The 17847-nt window shown below is 42.3% G+C and overlaps 1 protein-coding gene across 4 annotated transcripts in view; it reads right to left on the bottom strand.

Moving 5' to 3' along the window:
- Positions 1-6869: 6869 nt before the first annotated feature.
- Positions 6870-17847, bottom strand: part of ST3GAL5 (ST3 beta-galactoside alpha-2,3-sialyltransferase 5) — a 45064-nt gene continuing 34086 nt past the window's right edge. For all 4 annotated transcript variants that reach the window (XM_038752525.1, XM_038752527.1, XM_038752524.1 and 1 more), the window contains 4 exons: positions 17383-17726; positions 14075-14261; positions 11623-11781; positions 6870-9458 (listed from right to left, as the gene is read on the bottom strand). In XM_038752525.1, the coding sequence (XP_038608453.1) occupies positions 9162-9458; positions 11623-11781; positions 14075-14261; positions 17383-17726 (987 nt within the window). In that variant the 3' untranslated portion in view covers positions 6870-9161. The remainder of the gene's footprint in view (positions 9459-11622; positions 11782-14074; positions 14262-17382; positions 17727-17847) is intronic.

Genomic DNA, 17847 nt, shown 5'->3' with positions numbered 1-17847 from the left:
TCCCCACTCAAGAATCTCCAGTGGTTGCCCAACCACCTCCACATCAAACAGAAACTCCTCACCCCATCCTATCTCACCTCAATAATCTAGAGTGTGCCCAGTCCGCACAATCAGCATCTCATCTGTCTCACCACTGACCCCTTTCCCACATCCTCCCCAAGCCTGGAAATCCCTCCCCATCTCTATACACCAGACCACCACTCTCCCCACCTTCAAAATCACAATTAAGATCATATCTTCTCTTGATCTCCACGATTAAACCCTCTTCTCCCCAGCTGGCTTTCCCTTCTGTGTCATCTATGTACTTGGATCTGTGACCTTTGGACACTTGATAGTCACCCCGCCCCAACCCCACGGCACTAATGTACCTATCTTTAAATTATTTATTATAAATATTAATGTCTGTCTCCCCCCATATACTGTAAGCCCATTAGGGGCAGGGTACGTGTCTGCTAATTCTGTAGTAGTCTGCTCTCCCAAGCACTTAGAACAGTGCTCTAGACTGTAAACTTGTTATGGGCAAGAAATATGTCTGTTTATTGTTATATTGTACTCTCAGAACAGTGCTCTAGACTGTAAACTTGTTGTGGGCAAGGAACGTGTCTGTTTATTGTTATATTGTACTCTCCCAAGTGCTTAGTACAGTGTTCTGCACACAGTAAGTACTCAATATGATTGACTAGTAAGCACTATATAAATATCAATGATTTATTAATTGATTACATCAAACTCCCAAGTCCCTACACTCCCCTCGGTATTACAGTGTGGGCTAGTAGACTGCGAGTTCGTTGTGGGCAGGGAATTTTCCGCCAACTCCGTTGTAGTGTACTTTCCCAAGTGCTTAGTACATTGCTCTGCACAATAAGCACTCAAATACCCATTGATGTTGAAAGAGCACGGGCCATTCTGTCTCTGCCACCTGCCTGCTGTGTGACCTTGGGCAAGTTGCTTAACTTCTCTGCACCTCAGTTTCCCCGTCTGCAAAATGGGGATTAGTAATAATAATGATGGCATTTATTAAGTGCTTACTATGTGCAAAACACTGTTCTAAGCACTGGGGAGGTTACAAGGTGATCAGGTTGCCCCACGGTGGGGGCTCACAGTCTTCATCCCCATTTTACAGATGAGGGAACTGAGGCCCAGAGAAGTTAAGTGACTTGTCCATAGTCACACAGCTGACAATTGGCAGAGCTGGGATTTGAACCCCTAACCTCTGACTCCAAAGCCCGGGCTCTTTCCACTGAGCCACACTGCTTCTCTAAATAGTTGTTCTCCCTCCTACTTAGGCTGAGAGCCTCGTGTAGGACGGGGATTGTGCCTGACGTGATTATCTCGTACGTGCTTGAGGAATAATAACAATTTAACAAATGCAGAGCACTGTACTAAGCACTTGGGAGAGTACAATATAACAGAGTTGGTAGATGTGTTTCCTGCCCATAATGAGCTTACAGTCTAGCAGGGAGGCTGACATTAATATAAATAATTTATAATGCATAATCTAAAAGCCACATTAGCCACATTCCTAGTCCGTGGGCAAGCTCTCCTCTGTATCTCTTGCCCAAGTGTCACTGCCATCAATCACCCAGAGGAGAATGGAACAAGGACTCCAGAGGTTGGATTCGCTACCAGTCTGGGTCAGAGAGGACCTGAAAAACATAATTCTGTTAATTCTGTTCTTTTCCTTTATTTGTTAAGGGCTTACTATGTGCCAGGCACTGTACTAAGCGCTGAGATAGATACAAGGTAAGTGGGTGGAACACAGTCCCTGTCCCTCACAGGGCTCCCACGTGAAGATAGTCTGTTGCTGAGCAGGTGCAGTACTTGTTCATTCATTCAATCGTATTTATTGAGTGCTTACTGGGTGCAGAGCACTGTACTAAGTGCTTGGGAAGTACTTGCTTTTTTTCTTTAATCATCATCATCATCAATCATATTTACTGAGTGCTTACTGTGTGCAGAGCACTGTACTAAGCGCTTGGGAAGTACAAGTTGGCAACATATACAGTCCCTACCCAACAGTGGGCTCACAGTCTAAAAAGGGGAGACAGAGAACAAAACCAAAAATAAATAGAATAGATATGTACAAGTAAAATAGAGTAACAAATATGTACAAACATATATACAGGTGATACATATATACAGGTGATACATCTTCCCCTTGGTAAACTGAATTTTTCCCAAAGTTTCAGCTGTGGAGATCCAATCAACTCCTAAATTCCACGTGTCAGGTTGGTTCGCTATAAAGCTAAGTTGTTGGAGATTCAGCTTCTCATCTTTAAAAAGATAATTTTTTCTGCTCTCCCCACCCCACTGCTAGCAAACATGCTGGTTCCTAATAACTGCTTGAGTAGCATGCGATCATCCCCTTCCCTCATTCATTCATTCAATCGTATTTATTGAGCGCTTACTGTGTGCAGAGCACTGTACTTACTAAGCGCTTGGGAAGTACAAGTTGGCAACATATAGAGACGGTCCCTACCCAACAGTGGGCCCACAGTCATCAGTTTCCCTCAGCATAGCTGTGTGGTAATGAGGATTGCCTCAACACTACTGAACTGTCTGCATTCCAGATCACCATTGTTGAGGATCCGCATGCCGTAGTGGATAGAGAATGGGCCTGGGAATCTAAAGGTCTCTAATCCCTGCTCCACCACTTGTCAGCCGTGTGACCCTGGGTAAGTCACTTAACTGCTCTGGGCCTCAGTTCCCTCATCTGTAAAATGGATAAGACTGTGAGCCCCATGTGGGACAGGGACTGTGTCCACCCTGATTAGCTCGTATCCATGCAGTGCTTAGTACAATCTCTGACGTCGCAAGCGCTTCACAAATACCATAAAAAATCCAGGCTGGTTAAAATAAGGAAACAGTTGGAAAACCAACACTAAGAATTTAATGAAGAAAGACTCATATTCAAGAGCTGTTTTCTTTATAAAGAAGGCAGTGAGAGTTGGAAGATGTGCTAACCAGCTGACATTTGAAATGTGCGTTTTCATTTCTCGTTTAACCTTTCTCTGCCTTCACTCCAGGGATTTAATTACATGGAAAAGTCTAGGAAAAAAGTATGGCTTAATCATCAATCTCTCATTCTTAGTGGGGACAGAGCACTACACACACTCTGTGCCTCAGTTTCCTCATCTGGAAAATAGAGATTAAGACTAGGAGTCCAATGTGGGACAGGGACCGTGCCCAATCTGATTATCTTGTATCTACCCCAGGGCTTAGTATTGTGCCTGCCACAGAGTAAACACTTAAATACCACAAATATCATTATTATTATTATTATTATTATTATTATTATTACATTAACTGCTTGGAAGAATATAGAATTAGAAGACATGACCCATCCTCAAGAAGCTCACAAATGTGAGGATATGGAGATAAAAATACACAAAGGAGAGGGTAGTAAAATATAAAGATATATACATAATTGGAATGGGGGAAATATGGGAGTGTATGGCCTAGTGGTCAGAAGGACCTGTGTTTTATCCCAGCTCCACCTCTTATCTGCTGTAAAATGGGAATTAAGCCTGCGAGCCTCAAATGCTCAAGAAGTAGCATGGCCTAGTGGATACAGCATAGGCCTGGGAATCAGAAGGATCTGGGTTCTAATTCCGCCTCCACCTCATGTCTGCTGTGTGACCTTGGTCAAATCACTTCCCTTCTCTGGGCCTCAGTTCCCTCATCTGTAAACTGGGGATTAAGAGTGTGAGCCTCATGTGGGACAGGGACTGTGTCCAACCTGATTAGCTTGTATCTACCCCAGTGCTTATAACAGTGCTTGGCACAAAGTATCATAATTATTATTATTGAATATGGTCAAAGGGTAGTTTCATTTCTCTTAAACATGGACCCAAATAGCTGCAGCTTTCACTTGATTACATCTACAATCATTTCATTGATAATAATGATAGTATTTGTTAAGGGCTTACTATGTGCCAAGCACTGGGGTATACAGAACATTGTCCAGTTAGACACAGTCTGTCTCATATGGGGCTCACAGTCCTAATCCCCAGTTTACTGATGTGGTAACTGAGGCACAGAGAAGTGAAACGGCTCGCCAAAGGCCACCCGACAGACAAGTGACGGAGCCGGGATTAGAATCCAGGTCCTTCTGACTTTCAGGCTCGTGTTCTAACCACTAGCCCATACCGCTTCCTTGACCTTCATTTGAGATATTTCAGCTTCACATGAGGATTTATTCTTGGAATATTATGAAACTTGGTGACAAGAGATCCATCAACAGACACAGAAAAGCAGCACATCCTAGTGGATTGAGCACGGCCTGAGAGTCAGAAGAACCTAGATTCTAATCCGAGCTTCACCACCTGTCTTCTGAATGACCTTGGGCAAGTCACTTCACTTCTCTGGGCCTCAATGTCTTCCTCTGTAAAATGCGGATTAAGACTGTGAACCCCATGTGGGATGTGGACTGTGTACAACCTGGTTACCCTGTATCTACCCCAGGGCTTAGAACAGTGTCAGGCTCACAGTAAGTGCTTAACAAATACCATTAAAAAAAACCCAAAAAACAAAGGTTACTACACACAGAAGGAGCTTGGGAAAATACATGCTATTGGGGCTCCCAGTAGCCTCTTCTCTAGCCCAGGAAGAATTCAAAAGACAGGCAGTAAAGTTAGCCCACACCCAATATCCTGACATGGGTAGCCGGAATATGCCAGCATGGAATAGTGGATAATACTCAAATCCAGGAGTCAGGCCATGGATTCTAATCTCAGCTCTGCCACTTCTCTGCTGTGTGACCTTAGGTAAGTCATTTCACTTCTCCACTTGTTACCTCATCTGAAAATGGGGATTGAGACTGTGAGCCTCACGTGGGACAGGGACTGTGTCCAATGCGATTTGCTTGTATCCACCCCAGCAATTATTACAGTGCTTAGCACAAAGCGCATAACAAATACCACAATTGTTATATTATTAAGCCATCATCATCATCAATCGTATTTATTGAGCGCTTACTATGTGCAGAGCACTGTACTAAGTGCTTGGGAAGTACAAATTGGCAACATATAGAGACAGTCCCTACCCAACAGTGGGCTCACAGTCTAAAAGGGGGAGACAGAGAACAGAACCAAACATACTAACAAAATAAAATAAATAGAATAGATATGTACAAATAAGTTAGAGTAAAAAAATATGTACAAACATATATACATATATACAGGTGCTGTGGGGAAGGGAGGGAGGTAAGATGGGGGGATGGAGAGGGGGACGAGGGGGAGAGGAAGGAAGGGGCTCAGTCTGGGAAGGCCTCCTGGAGGAGGTGAGCTCTCAGCAGGGCCTTGAAGGGGGGAGATGTAGGAGATGGCTACCCCCACCCATCTGCTTCTGAAACTACCACTGGCCCCTGCTCCAGCAGCTTGGCGTAGTAGAGAGCGCAAGGGCCAGGGAGAACTTGGGTGACACAGAAGTGTCAAAATGGTAGTTGAGAGGAGGTCGGAAGTTAAATTGGGAAGGCCACCTGGAGACGTGATTTCAGAAGGGCTTTGAAGAGGCAGAGGCAGGGGCTGAGGTCCTTCCCACGTGAGTGGAGAGGGAGTCGCCTTAGGATCTCCAACAATTTCTCAAGGAGACAAGGTTATTTTTAGAAGTTACTGAAGCCCTTTTCTAAGGCTTATCGGCACAGTCCAGAGGCCCTGATGGATGATGTTCCCTGCATTTTCCTCTATCTGCCATCCAGCCAAGACCCGATCGCAGTATCTTGTTGTGTGGCCCAAAGCAACAATGCAATTCTGGGATCTCCTGATTTCTGATAATCTTCAGAATCTTCTCCTGAAAGACTTCAGGCTACTCTCCTCCCAGCAATGAAGACCATCTGTGAGTTATCTTTACTTTGTAGATTGGGTGTGATGGCTGGATCTTGGAAACCCTGTGACGAAAAAACTTCAGAACATTCCAGGGTGGTAGGTTATAAGAAGTTAATGGTTACTCTGAGAGGTCAAAACTTAGCAATCAGGCTGAGGTCATTTCCAGCCTGAAGGGGCTTTTTCCTATACATATCCTAAGACTGTCAAAAACCAGTTCGAAAGAGAAAGCCATCTATTTCACATTTTGCTTTCATCAAATAGGAGCTAAGGATAAGGATGAATACGGATAGGGTGAATAAAAGCAGTCTGGGCATATAAAGCACCATTAGGTTCTACTTTAAACGTCCCTCAAAGTACAACCTTCCACTTAATTTAATGGCGACACTACCATTTCCATTTACTCTTTCAGCTTTGTTCTGCTTACAAAGGCAGGATATATGTCTATATAATCAATGTTTGACATTTTGCCTGCTACTTCTCATCCCCAAATGTCAATATTCTTAGAGAAGCAGCATGGTTCAGTGGAAAGAGCACGGGCTTTGGAGTCAGAGGTCATGGGTTCTAATCCCACCTCCGCCACATGTCTGCTGTGTGACCTTGGGAAAGTCACAACTTCTCGGAGCCTCAGTTACCTCATCTGTAAAATGGGGATGAAGATGTGAGCCCCACGTGGGACAACCTGATCACCTTGTATCCCCCCCAGCACTTAGAACAGTGCTTTGCACATAATAAGCGCTTAACAAATATCATTATTATTATTATAGATTCAATAAATGATATCTACAAGGCTAAATAAATAAAAGGAATTGTGATTTCCAATATGGTTTTAAAGGGTGAGAGTAGCTTGTAGCTTCATCACTTTTATTGCTTTTTTCAATAAAGTAGCATGAACTGGGCAATATGATTTGCTACTAACGACAGTGGTTTTGTACCAACTTTCTAAAAAGCACCCAAAGCTCTTCAACCCCATCGTGAAATTTTAACTTAGAGCAGTAGAGAAGCATCCCAGCGTGAATTTTTAAGAATTAATCACACTTGTGTCCCTTTTCTCTTAACTTCACATTTATTTTCAGAGCAGTCCGTTTCCAATAACAAGTGCCATGGGGAAAGATTAGTCAGTGCAAATTCCCACTTGGTTGATAGTGCTGGCTGGCTTTAGTTTCTTGTTCACATATCCTTCTCTGTCATATTACACATCCCTAATACTGACTGTAGTTGGGGCTTCTTTCCAGTACGGCCTGATCTACGTTTTAAATTAATTCACCATATTCTCACGATACACGCTTTCTCAAACTTCTTTTCTGCTGAATGTGGAAGCCCAAGATACTCCATGGAACAGAAATATATTGCGCTTTGGAACGTCTGCTCCAAATTATAAAGAAACAACCAGGTTTTTAATACTATTGCTGCTAAGACATGGACACCTGGGTGTATAAACAAGTTTTCATCACAATGTTTGCAGTATACTAGATAACTCCAATGGTTGGCAGATCTTGCAATCAAAACTATAATACACAATACCACTTAAACTTGAGATGAACTCCTAAGGGGAGATGATTTGAGGACATGCTTTCTTACATGCTATTTTCTTGATACATCCCATCTTTAAAAATGTGATTCTTCACCAGAAATTTTTTCACTTTGAAAATCAAAGTGAATGCCGGAATGTCACAGAGTCGCTTAGCCCCATTCTTCCTGCTTTATCACCAGTAATGACACGTTTTCATACTAAGAGAGCATATGTTTCAAATGCATTTAAATGATCACAAAAAGCAATGGCTTTACTCAAATCAGATCTAACTATTCAAAAGATCAACTCCCCAGAACTAGCGGTTAATTCTTGCGGATGAACTGAAGTGCCATTTTCTCTGTGTTACTCTTATTTCCAGTCAAAACAAGACCGTGTACAAGGTTTAACAAGGGACTAGGTTTTACATAAATCTTAAAGTGCTACGCCATCATCGTATAAAGATTCAAAAGTAATTTTCACAGAGAAACGTATTTGACATGGGGAAAATCCCTTTTCCCCAGATTTGCACTATTTCAGCATCTGATTCACCATACAAGGCAATGGAAATGATAGAATGCAGAGGAAGCAATTATGCAAATCTAAAAACCGTGAACAATGATTAAAAAAAACAACTCATGGTTCTTTGTCCTGCTTCTGACTCACAACTTTAATATTTTTAATAGATTTTTCTATAGATTTCTGGAAAAAGTGAACAGTTCAGGGAGAGAATTACACTATTCTTGGTATTGTGTAAAATCCCAAAGCTTTGCAGTATATTCCAGAATAAACAAGTTTGTTTTTTCACTCTGCCTTTAAAATTCCATTATTTCATTCTTTTCTACTTTAATTTATTCCACTTTGGAATAAAGAGAATCCAGTTCAGATTAAAAAAAAAACAACGAACAAGACAGCACACCAATCCATAGAAAACTTAGGTTTCCTCTGTAAAAGTTAGACTCAAATGTTATTTAAAAAGTCAAGAAACTAAACATTCAGGTCCTCACACATTAGTCCCCAAAGTTATTTTCTAGGGACCTCTTAGGTTCCTGCCTTTAGTCAATTGATAAAAGCAAAGCTATTTCTTCCACTATTGTTGTGTGTTAGGAGGTCCCAATCGCAGAACTGACACTAAAGCAGCAGTGTTTTTTACTGCGAATAAACACTGCTCTTTTTACCAATAGATATTAAAATCTACTCAGCAACTCACAGCTTCATTAAAGTAAGCTGCAGCACAAAGCAGAAGTTCTCCCAAAGTTGTTTCACTGCAAAATATATGTGTGCAAGAGATTTTTGTACTAAATGCCATAAAAGGGTATGGAAGATTTTTAAGACTGTAGCATTTTTCATCACTTAAAAATTGGAAGAGCACTGCGGAACTCAAAAATGGCAAACAAACCTGATGTGACCTTGGAAGAGCCACAGCATTTTGGGAATTTGTACAACCCAAATCAAATTATATGGGGAAAACAGTCTTGCAGAACTGTGACGGGAAAGGGTGGCCATGTCTTCTTCCTTCAGACACTTGGGATTATACGCAGTTTAGAGACAGGAGATAAAAAATTAAATTACTATCTTAAAATAGAATAAAACATTATCACTTATACGCTTTAAGAAAACCAAAATATTTCCTACTCGATAGAGTGCTTATAATTAACTCACCAAAAGGTTGTGCAAAAACAAACCCTGGACTCAAATAAATTAAAAAACACACACAAAAAAGAAGTGAACACTTCAATAAAGTTACAGAAACAGAGACCAGCTGTTCTTCAAAAATGTCCGCAGCGTGAAAATGATTGAGAATAATGTCATCCAACGGGCTGGTAGAGTCAGATTCCCGAAGGCGTTTTCCGTTTAGATTGTTCGCTTTCCTTTTTACAAAAGTCACAATGAATTCCTCCACTGAGGTCTTTCACAATGTCTTCTTGAACCAGTTTCTGGAGAAATTGGGTTTCTGTTGTCACGTTGTGCATAGTTTGTCCATTCATCGCAGCCATGCAGAGAGTGTCAAAATAGTGCAAGGGTGTGTTGGGTTGACTGAGGTCATATCCAAAACCCGCTAGGCTCACTTCATCACACAAGTGGGTGGCCAGGACAACCGCAATAACCCCGATTGTGGGCACATTCTGAAAGAGAGCGGAGAACCAGTGTGAAGAGCAATTTTGCCCCTTTCGAGTCTCCGGCAACCAATGTGGGGTTTGGAGATTTCATTCAAAGCTCGCTTTTCCACAAAGTAGAGGCTTGCAAAAGGGAAACATGGTACCATTCTTGGACATGATCACTTCCATATAGTTTTAATAGGCTATGAATAATAATAATAATAATAATAATAGCATTTATTAAGCGCTTACTACGTGCAAGGCACTGTTCTAAGCGCTGGGGAGGTTACAAGGTGATCACTATGGGGGGCTCACACTCTTCATCACCATTTTACAGATGAGGTAACAGGCACAGAGAAAGTTAAGTGACTTGCCCAAAATCACAGAGCTGCTAAGTGGCAGAGCCGGGATTTGAACCCATGACCTGACTCCAGAGTCTGTGCTCTTTCCATTGAGCCACGCTGTTTCTCAAAACTCTATTAGTTTTGGATTTTAGAGTACAAGGCAAATCACCTTTAAATGAACGATTCTGAAAGAAGAAACAGCTAGCTGTGAGCTCTAAATGGCATTTTGAGACGAAACTAAATAACGGGACTAGAGGGTAACTCAAAAGGTCACCTAATCCACCCTCCTGTTTATAGGCAAGACAAGTGAGAGACAACGGCTTTGAAATTTCAAATGGCATTTCTATGAGTCCTGTTCGTGACTGCCATCTGGTTTAAAAAACACGATTTGAAGTCAAAAATACGCTTGTTTATATGCCAGCTGAGAACACGACGTGACTGAGTGCTTTAAAGCTGATGGTGAGGAGTTTCTGTTGGATGTTTGAAATCATGACTTCCTGGAGAGAATTGGGACAGCTTACCCTACGTCCACAGCGGGTTACTTGCTTTACGTTGTTATGCAGCATCTGCTCTTAAGCATTATTGAGAAGCAGTATGGCCTAGGGGACAGAGCGTAGGCCTGCGAGCCAGAAAGACCTGGGTTCTAATCCCGGCTCCGCCACTTGTCCACTCTGTGACCTTGGGTAAGTCACTTCACTTTTCTGTAATTTCATCTGTAAAATGGGGACTGTGACGCCCACGTGGGATATGGACTGTGTCCAACCTGATTATCTTGCATCTACCCCAGGGTTTAGTACAGTGCCTGGCACATAGTAAGTATAAAACAAATAAAAATACAACCGCTCTGGGTCACCGTTCCCTTATCTGCAAAACGGGCATTCAATATCTCTTCTCCCTCCTACTTAGACTGCGAGCCATTTGTGGGAACTCATCATCTTGTATCTACCCCAGTGCTTGGCACATAGTAAGTGCTTAACAAATACTATCATTATCATAAGGCAGGATGCTGTACTTCTTCCCAACCTCTGCCTCATCCAGGTCATATCTGTGTTAAAACAGTCCAATAACGATGGTGGCAAAGGTGGCAATGTAGTAATATAGAAAATGGAACTGAAAGATGTCAATCGTGGGCGTATCTTCCAAACATCAACCCCTAATCCACTGAATCAATGACTATAATAAAATTTCCCCAAAGCCTAGGGTCCTTCAAAAAAATAACTGCTGTGCTACAGGACTTTAGGGGATCTGAGTATTTAACCAGTATTAAAACAGGACTATTTATTTAAAAACAGAGCAGTGAATTTAAGTTCTCCTCAATGTTCAAGTAGTTCCTTGGATATAACAGCAATAAGGCCCTTTAGAGAGTTACATTAATTCTTTTGGATCTCTAAGATGTCGCCTGAGACATTTTGATTTAAGATTACTTAAATTGCATTTAATTTAAGATTATGGAAATCTCAAATGAAGAGAATACACACTTCGGGCACTGTTAAAGAAAATGATAGCCAACATCAGGAGGCTGAGCAGTAAGTCTCAACTTCCAGGAAGAAATGTGCTCTGTTTCTCAACTTGCTGCATAAGGAAAGCAGTGAAGCACTGGAGGAAATAGCACCAAATTATTCAACCCAATGCTAGATAAATGACTAAAGTCATTAAGGTCATTTTTTAAATTTTTTGTAACTGATTTTTTTTGTTTAATCATCTACTGGTGGAGTTCACTGAGCACTGGGTGACCAAATGTATCCTTTTACTTTCATCCATTAGGAACTTTTGAGGCAGGGATTGGATTAGATGAAGAGTTAGGTCATTGTGTTGTAATCAGCATTTTCAGAAACAAGATGGCATACCTTATCCCAACCCCAGAATTTTGATCGTGGCTGTGGATACTGAAGTATATCCAAGGCTGTTTCTTTGATGATCACTGGATTCAGAATTCTAAACTGTTTGGATTGTAGTGGAATTTTCTCTGCCACCTGCTTCCAGAAGAACAGTCGCACCCACAGTGGCTAGAGAGGGAAGGAAAAGAGATTTTCGCAAGTTAGAGATTTTATAGGTAGCTGGGAGTCGGGTGACGGCCAAATTCTGCTTGGAGCAGAAACTCTCTAACAGGGGTACGCTAAAATCTGAGAGAGGTTAATTACCTTTTAGCAGCCACTCGGCAATGGCCTGTTTGAAGGGTGACCTGACTTTTTGCCCTAATGCCAACTAAAAGCCATCACCTACGCTGTTGTGAGTTGTGTAGGAGAGAATTTCAGAGGTGGAAGACTGGTCCCCCTCAAGAGAACCCAATGGTGAATGCTTCTGGCTGTGTAGATAAGTTGCTATCACAGTGCCAGCTCCCACTACCAGACTTCCAGAAACAGACTCCCAAAGGTGGCACAACAGCTGACCAAGATTTCCATCACGATCTCACGAGAGTTATATGCTACACTTGAACTTTAGGAGTAATGCTCTAAATAATCAAACAGAAATTACTGTCTGTGGGGTTAAAGGCACTCAATCAGCTCTCCCCCTCATTCATGTCCTAGCCCCCACATTTTGCTCCTCTAACACTAACCTACTCACTGTACCTCAGTCTCAGGGCTGGAGATGTAGATTTGGGTGTCTTGACATTGTCACAATAACACTGGCACTGGCATAATGACATTGACATTGTCATAATTACATTGACATAATCTTGACACTGTCTTTGACTCATCTCTCTTTAAGACCGTGAGCCCACTGTTGGGTAGGGACTGTCTCTATATGTTGCCAACTTGTACTTCCCAAGCGCTTAGTACAGTGCTCTGCACACAGTAAGCACTCAATAAATATGATTGATTGATCGATCTCTCTCATTCAACCCACATAGTCAATCTGTCACCAAATCATGTGGGTTCAATAAATTAGTCCATCCCTCTCCATCCAAACTGCTACTATGCTGATCTGAGCACTTATATCCTGCCTCGACTACTGCCTCAGCTTCCTCGTTGACCTCCCTGCATACTGTCTCTCTCCAATCCAGTCTACGCTTCACTCTGCCGCCCAGATCATTTTTCTAGAAATAATGATGGCATTTATTAAGAGCTTACTATGTTTAAAGCACTGTTCTAAGCACTGGAAATGTTCAGTCTATACCGCCACCCCCACAAAAAAAAAAACCTCCAGTGATTACCCATCCACCTCTACAACAAACAGACGGTAAGGAGTTTCTGTTTGATGTAGAGGTGGATGGGTAACCACTGAAGGGTATTTTTTAATGGCTGTGTGAGAAACAAAATACTATCAGAAGGCCATTTTCCAGGTACTTTCTCGCCTACTTATTTACCCCTTCTACAAACTGGCCTTCCATGACACTGGATGCCTGGTTTCTCGCAGGGGATGAGGCTACCCTGGGCCAATTAGCCTCGCGGAAAGAACACAGGCCAGAGAGTCAGAGGACCTAGGTTCTAGTCCCTGCTCCATCACTTGTCTGCTGTGTGACCTTGGGCAAGTCAGTTCAATTCTCTGTGCCTCAGTTACCTCATCCGGAAAATGGGGATTGAGACTGCGAACTCTCTGGAACAAGGACTGTGTCCGGCATTATTACCCAGTATCACCCCCAACGTTTAGAACAGTGCCTGGCACTTGGTAAGCACCTAACAAGCACCATAAAATAAACAAATAAAAAGACTCATTTCAATGTCCACCTTCCCCACTAGAGCATAAGCTTCTTGGAGGCTGGAATCATGTTAACCGTCGTTCATTTATTCATTCGATCATATTTATTAAATTTCCATGTGCAGAGCTCTGTACCCTCCTGCACTGTCCTCTCCCAAGCACTTAGTACGTAGTCTAGTACTCTGCACACAGTAAGCGCTCAAACACCACAAACTTACCCACTGGCTTTCACCCCTTCTACCTACTGTGAGCCTCCTCTCACTTTTCTCAGCTATCTGGAGCCTAGAGAGAGCTTCCAATCTCAGCCATTTTCAATTCACTTCAGCTACGAGTATCCACGTCTTTTGAGCCATTTCCAAGCCTCCCTCCCAGCCACGCTGAGCCCCTCCATTGCCCTTTCTTCTCCCCCTACCCGCTTTCTTAGCCCAAGACCCATCTCACTGGAACTCTGAGCCATAGCCCTGGAAGCTCATGTTCTTTTATTCCCTCTTTGACTGCCCTTTCTCAACTGAGGAGTGACAATTCCAGCCCAGAAAGACTCCACAACACTGCTGAGCCAGTCACCTCTGAGAAACAACCATTTTGCTCTTAGTTGCAGACTCCGCGGTGGGTGGAGGAATCCTGAAGCATGCGTTTTTATAGATGATTTTGGTCACCTACCACAGATTCGTTTTTCACCATTGCTTGTAGCCAGTTGAAGTCAACGCTCTTAAATAAAACAGCAACAAATAGTCCATTTGAATAATACTCATGGTCAGAAAGCGGAGCTCCCTCTGGATACGTCATCCTTATCGTAGTTTTATTCCCCACGTGATCTGCGTACCCCTGGACTGGTGCGTTGTTTAGCCTATTTTTAAAAAGGTAGAGAAGCTTAAAAATACCTCCAAACGTGTGGATAACTATTTGCAATCTTACTTACACAAAGCAATATACAAAATATCATATTTGGGATGATTCTCAGACACGCAACCCTGTATACTTGGGCTGACTTTTCGTTTTTATTTTACTTCAGTTTATTTACTCTTTTGGAGTTGACCTGTTAACTTCTATAGCAGTGCTTTCACAATTAAAGTTGTCATCACTGTCAACTGCAAGGTATGAATAGAGAAATACTATGGACTGGTGGATAGAGCATAGAAATGAGTCCTAATCCTGGCTCCACCACTTGCCTGCCGGGTGAGCTTGGGCAGGTCACTTCACTTATCTAGGCCTCAGTTACCTCATCTGTAAAATGGATATTAAGACTGTGAAACCCAGGTGGGACAGGGACTGTGTCCAACCTGATTATCTTGTATCTATCCCAGCACTTGGTACAGTGCCTGACACATAGTAAGTATTTAAATATCATAAAAATTATGTTTACATGGTTCCTTTGCTTGCTACTTGGCCTGAAGCAATTAAGTTCATCCATACAGCTGAGTTAGTTGAGGGAATTTTTGGTGGGCTAAAGTTTTGTTGGTTTAGAAGAAGTTTCCATGTTTGAGAAAATTTCTGATCAGCACTACTCTTTTTAATAATTTCTAAACTTCATCTGCTCTCAATTCATCCTGCCTCTGAGCTGGTTAAGTAGATCAAAAGTTGTTTGCTTTCAAAGTCGAACTTTTTATTCCCTTATCCTGCATGCTGTATTACTGGTGATACTGGGAGTATTCTTTCTTCACACTAAAATGTGATCTTGTCAGATAGGGCCTTTCAATCTCACCTCTTTAGTACAGTGCGTGAGTAACATGGAATCTCCTATTTGATTAGGTTTTCCTAAAGTAATATCTTTTTCTACTGGTCTCGGCACATTTTTGATTTTTAGATGGTTTGACTATATTGTCTTCAACACACGTTCTCTCAGATGCTTGCCAATTCTGTTTGCTCTCCATCCATTTCCATTATATTGCCAACTTGTACTTCCCAAGCGCTTAGTACAGTGCTCTGCACACAGTAAGCACTCAATAAATACAATTGATTGATTGATCTTACATTCAGAAGCCATTGATAATTTTTAACTCCTCCATTCAAGTTTTTTGGAAGGAGAAAAGCAGCAAAGGAACAAAAATATCACCAGCAGTACTAGCAGAACTTATATACTTCTTGGAACTGAAGCTCAATATGGACTTCACAAGCACACTGAAACACTATCTCAACCCAATCAACCAGCTCAGAAACAGAACAAAAAGTCATGACAATGGAGAGATGACAACATGGCTGTGACTGAGAAACTCTAATAATAATTGGGGTATTTGCTAAGCACTTGCTGCGTGCCAGGCATTGTACTAAGTGTTCAAGGGGGCACGGGGGATGCAAACAAATCAGGTTGGACACGGTCCCGTGTGGGGCTCACCCAATCCCCATAAATGGTCAAAACCTAAGCAGAACACCAAGCCCACCACAGACACTTTCTCCAGAATAACCCAGCAAACTGGAATAAGTCGATTTCAACAGACACACCAACACAGTCAACGTGTCACTGTGTGGCAACAACAGAGAATTCAGCCAATGATAATACACAGTGGGACGTTAAACCAGAAACGGAGCCAAACAGAAAGCATGACTGAGCCACAAACACCCAGGGCCTGACAATCACCCTGAAAGCGTGTGGTGAAAACCAAAACAGCAATGGAAGAGAGCCAACTGTACATTTGATAAACACTGGTTTGTGCTCTATAGGCCAAGGCTGTGGAGCCAGAAAGGCAATCTAACCCCAAGGCGGAGCCAGGACCAAACTCATCAGGTGGGTATCTCGTGGTTGAACTGTAGTTTTATGGGGGTGTTGAACCAGTGATCTGGGAGCGATAGTGGTCTATGCCCCTGTAGTTTGGGCTCTGGGCCACGATGGGTGGGTGAGTGACCTCCTCCAGGAGGCCTTCCCAGACTGAGCCCCTTCCTTCCTCCCCCCTCCATCCCCCATCTTACCTCCTTCCCTTCCCCACAGCACCTGTATATATGTATATATGTTTGTACATATTTATTACTCTATTTATTTTAATTGTACATATCTATTCTATTTATTTTATTTTGTTAGTATGTTTGGTTTTGTTCTCTGTCTCCCCCTTTTAGACTGTGAGCCCACTGTTGGGTAGGGACTGTCTCTATATGTTGCCAATTTGTACTTCCCAAGTGCTTAGTACAGTGCTCTGCACATAGTAAGCGCTCAATAAATACGATTGATGATGATGATGGCCACTTTTCCCACCTCCAAAGCACATCTCCTCCAAGAGGCCTTCCCAAACTAAGCCCTCATTTCCTCTTCTCCCACTCCCTTCTGTGTCGCCCTTGCACTTGGATTTGTACCCTTTATTCACCCCTCCCTCAACCCCACAGCACTTAAGTACATATCTGAAATGTATTTATAGTAGTTTCTGAATTCCCCCTAGACTGTACACATGATGTGGGCAGGGAACGGTTCTACCAACTCTGTTATAGTATGCTCTTCCAAGTGCTTAGGGCAGTGCTCTGCACATGGTAAGCACTCAATGAAGACGACTGATTGATCGATTGGGAATCAGCCCCAAGCCTTAGCGTGTAGAAGTGTTGTCCACCCTGATCCTGGGGACACAAAGCTTCACCTCAAGTCAGCGGATTGGGGCTCTATTTCCAGATCTGCTGGAAAGGATGTACCATGAGTAAAATGTATCTTCCTTATTAATCAGTTTCTTGTTTGTAAAACTGGGAATGATATATGCCTGCCTACCTCACTAGGAAGCTGGGACGGTCAGTGAAATAGCACATACAAAAAGGTACTTTGACCTATTCAAAGGAGAGGCCCTAAGGTCAAACTTCTCTAATTATTAGAGGGCAAAATCACTGGGAATTAGAGACAAATACTGAAACATAAAAAATGTTGTATTGAAATGCAGTTTTATAAGTGTAACTCCCTGCTCCCACCAACCTTCTCCTCGCCATACACCACGACCAGAGTAGAATAAGAGAGCTTGGGGCTGAATGAATATGAAGATAATGAGAAGAAAGAGAATTACCTTATAACAATATCAAACTGATTCAATGTAGGGCCCAGTCCCAATCCATGAAGAATTCCACCACTTCCTAAAACAATACAACGTTTACAGCTCTTCGTTTTCAAGTGTTCTGGCAAATCATGTTCGGGTAAAAGTTCCAAAAGATTTTGAAGTTTTCTGGAGAACTTGCGAAATCCAAACGGGGGATCATATTGATACGCAGCTTCATTCTCTTCTGAGTTTTGCTTTACAAAAGGTGACAGTCCCAAACTATACTTCTCTTTAAATAATCTGTCCATTCCCTTCTTCACAAAAGAGGGCTGACACTCCCCTTGTAATACTTGCCGGGCATATTTCTGGGCTCGCTGAAACGAAGATGAACATGGGATTTGATCAAATGGAGTCAACACATTTCCACATTATAAATAGAAATTTTCAGAATCGGAAATCGAGAGAGATATTTTAATAAACCGAGAGACCTTTTTG

This window comes from Tachyglossus aculeatus, chromosome 10 (assembly GCF_015852505.1).
Source record: "Tachyglossus aculeatus isolate mTacAcu1 chromosome 10, mTacAcu1.pri, whole genome shotgun sequence".
NCBI classification, from domain to species: domain Eukaryota; kingdom Metazoa; phylum Chordata; class Mammalia; order Monotremata; family Tachyglossidae; genus Tachyglossus; species Tachyglossus aculeatus.
Note: the sequence above shows the minus strand (reverse complement) of the source record. Positions and strands in the feature narration are given on the sequence as shown.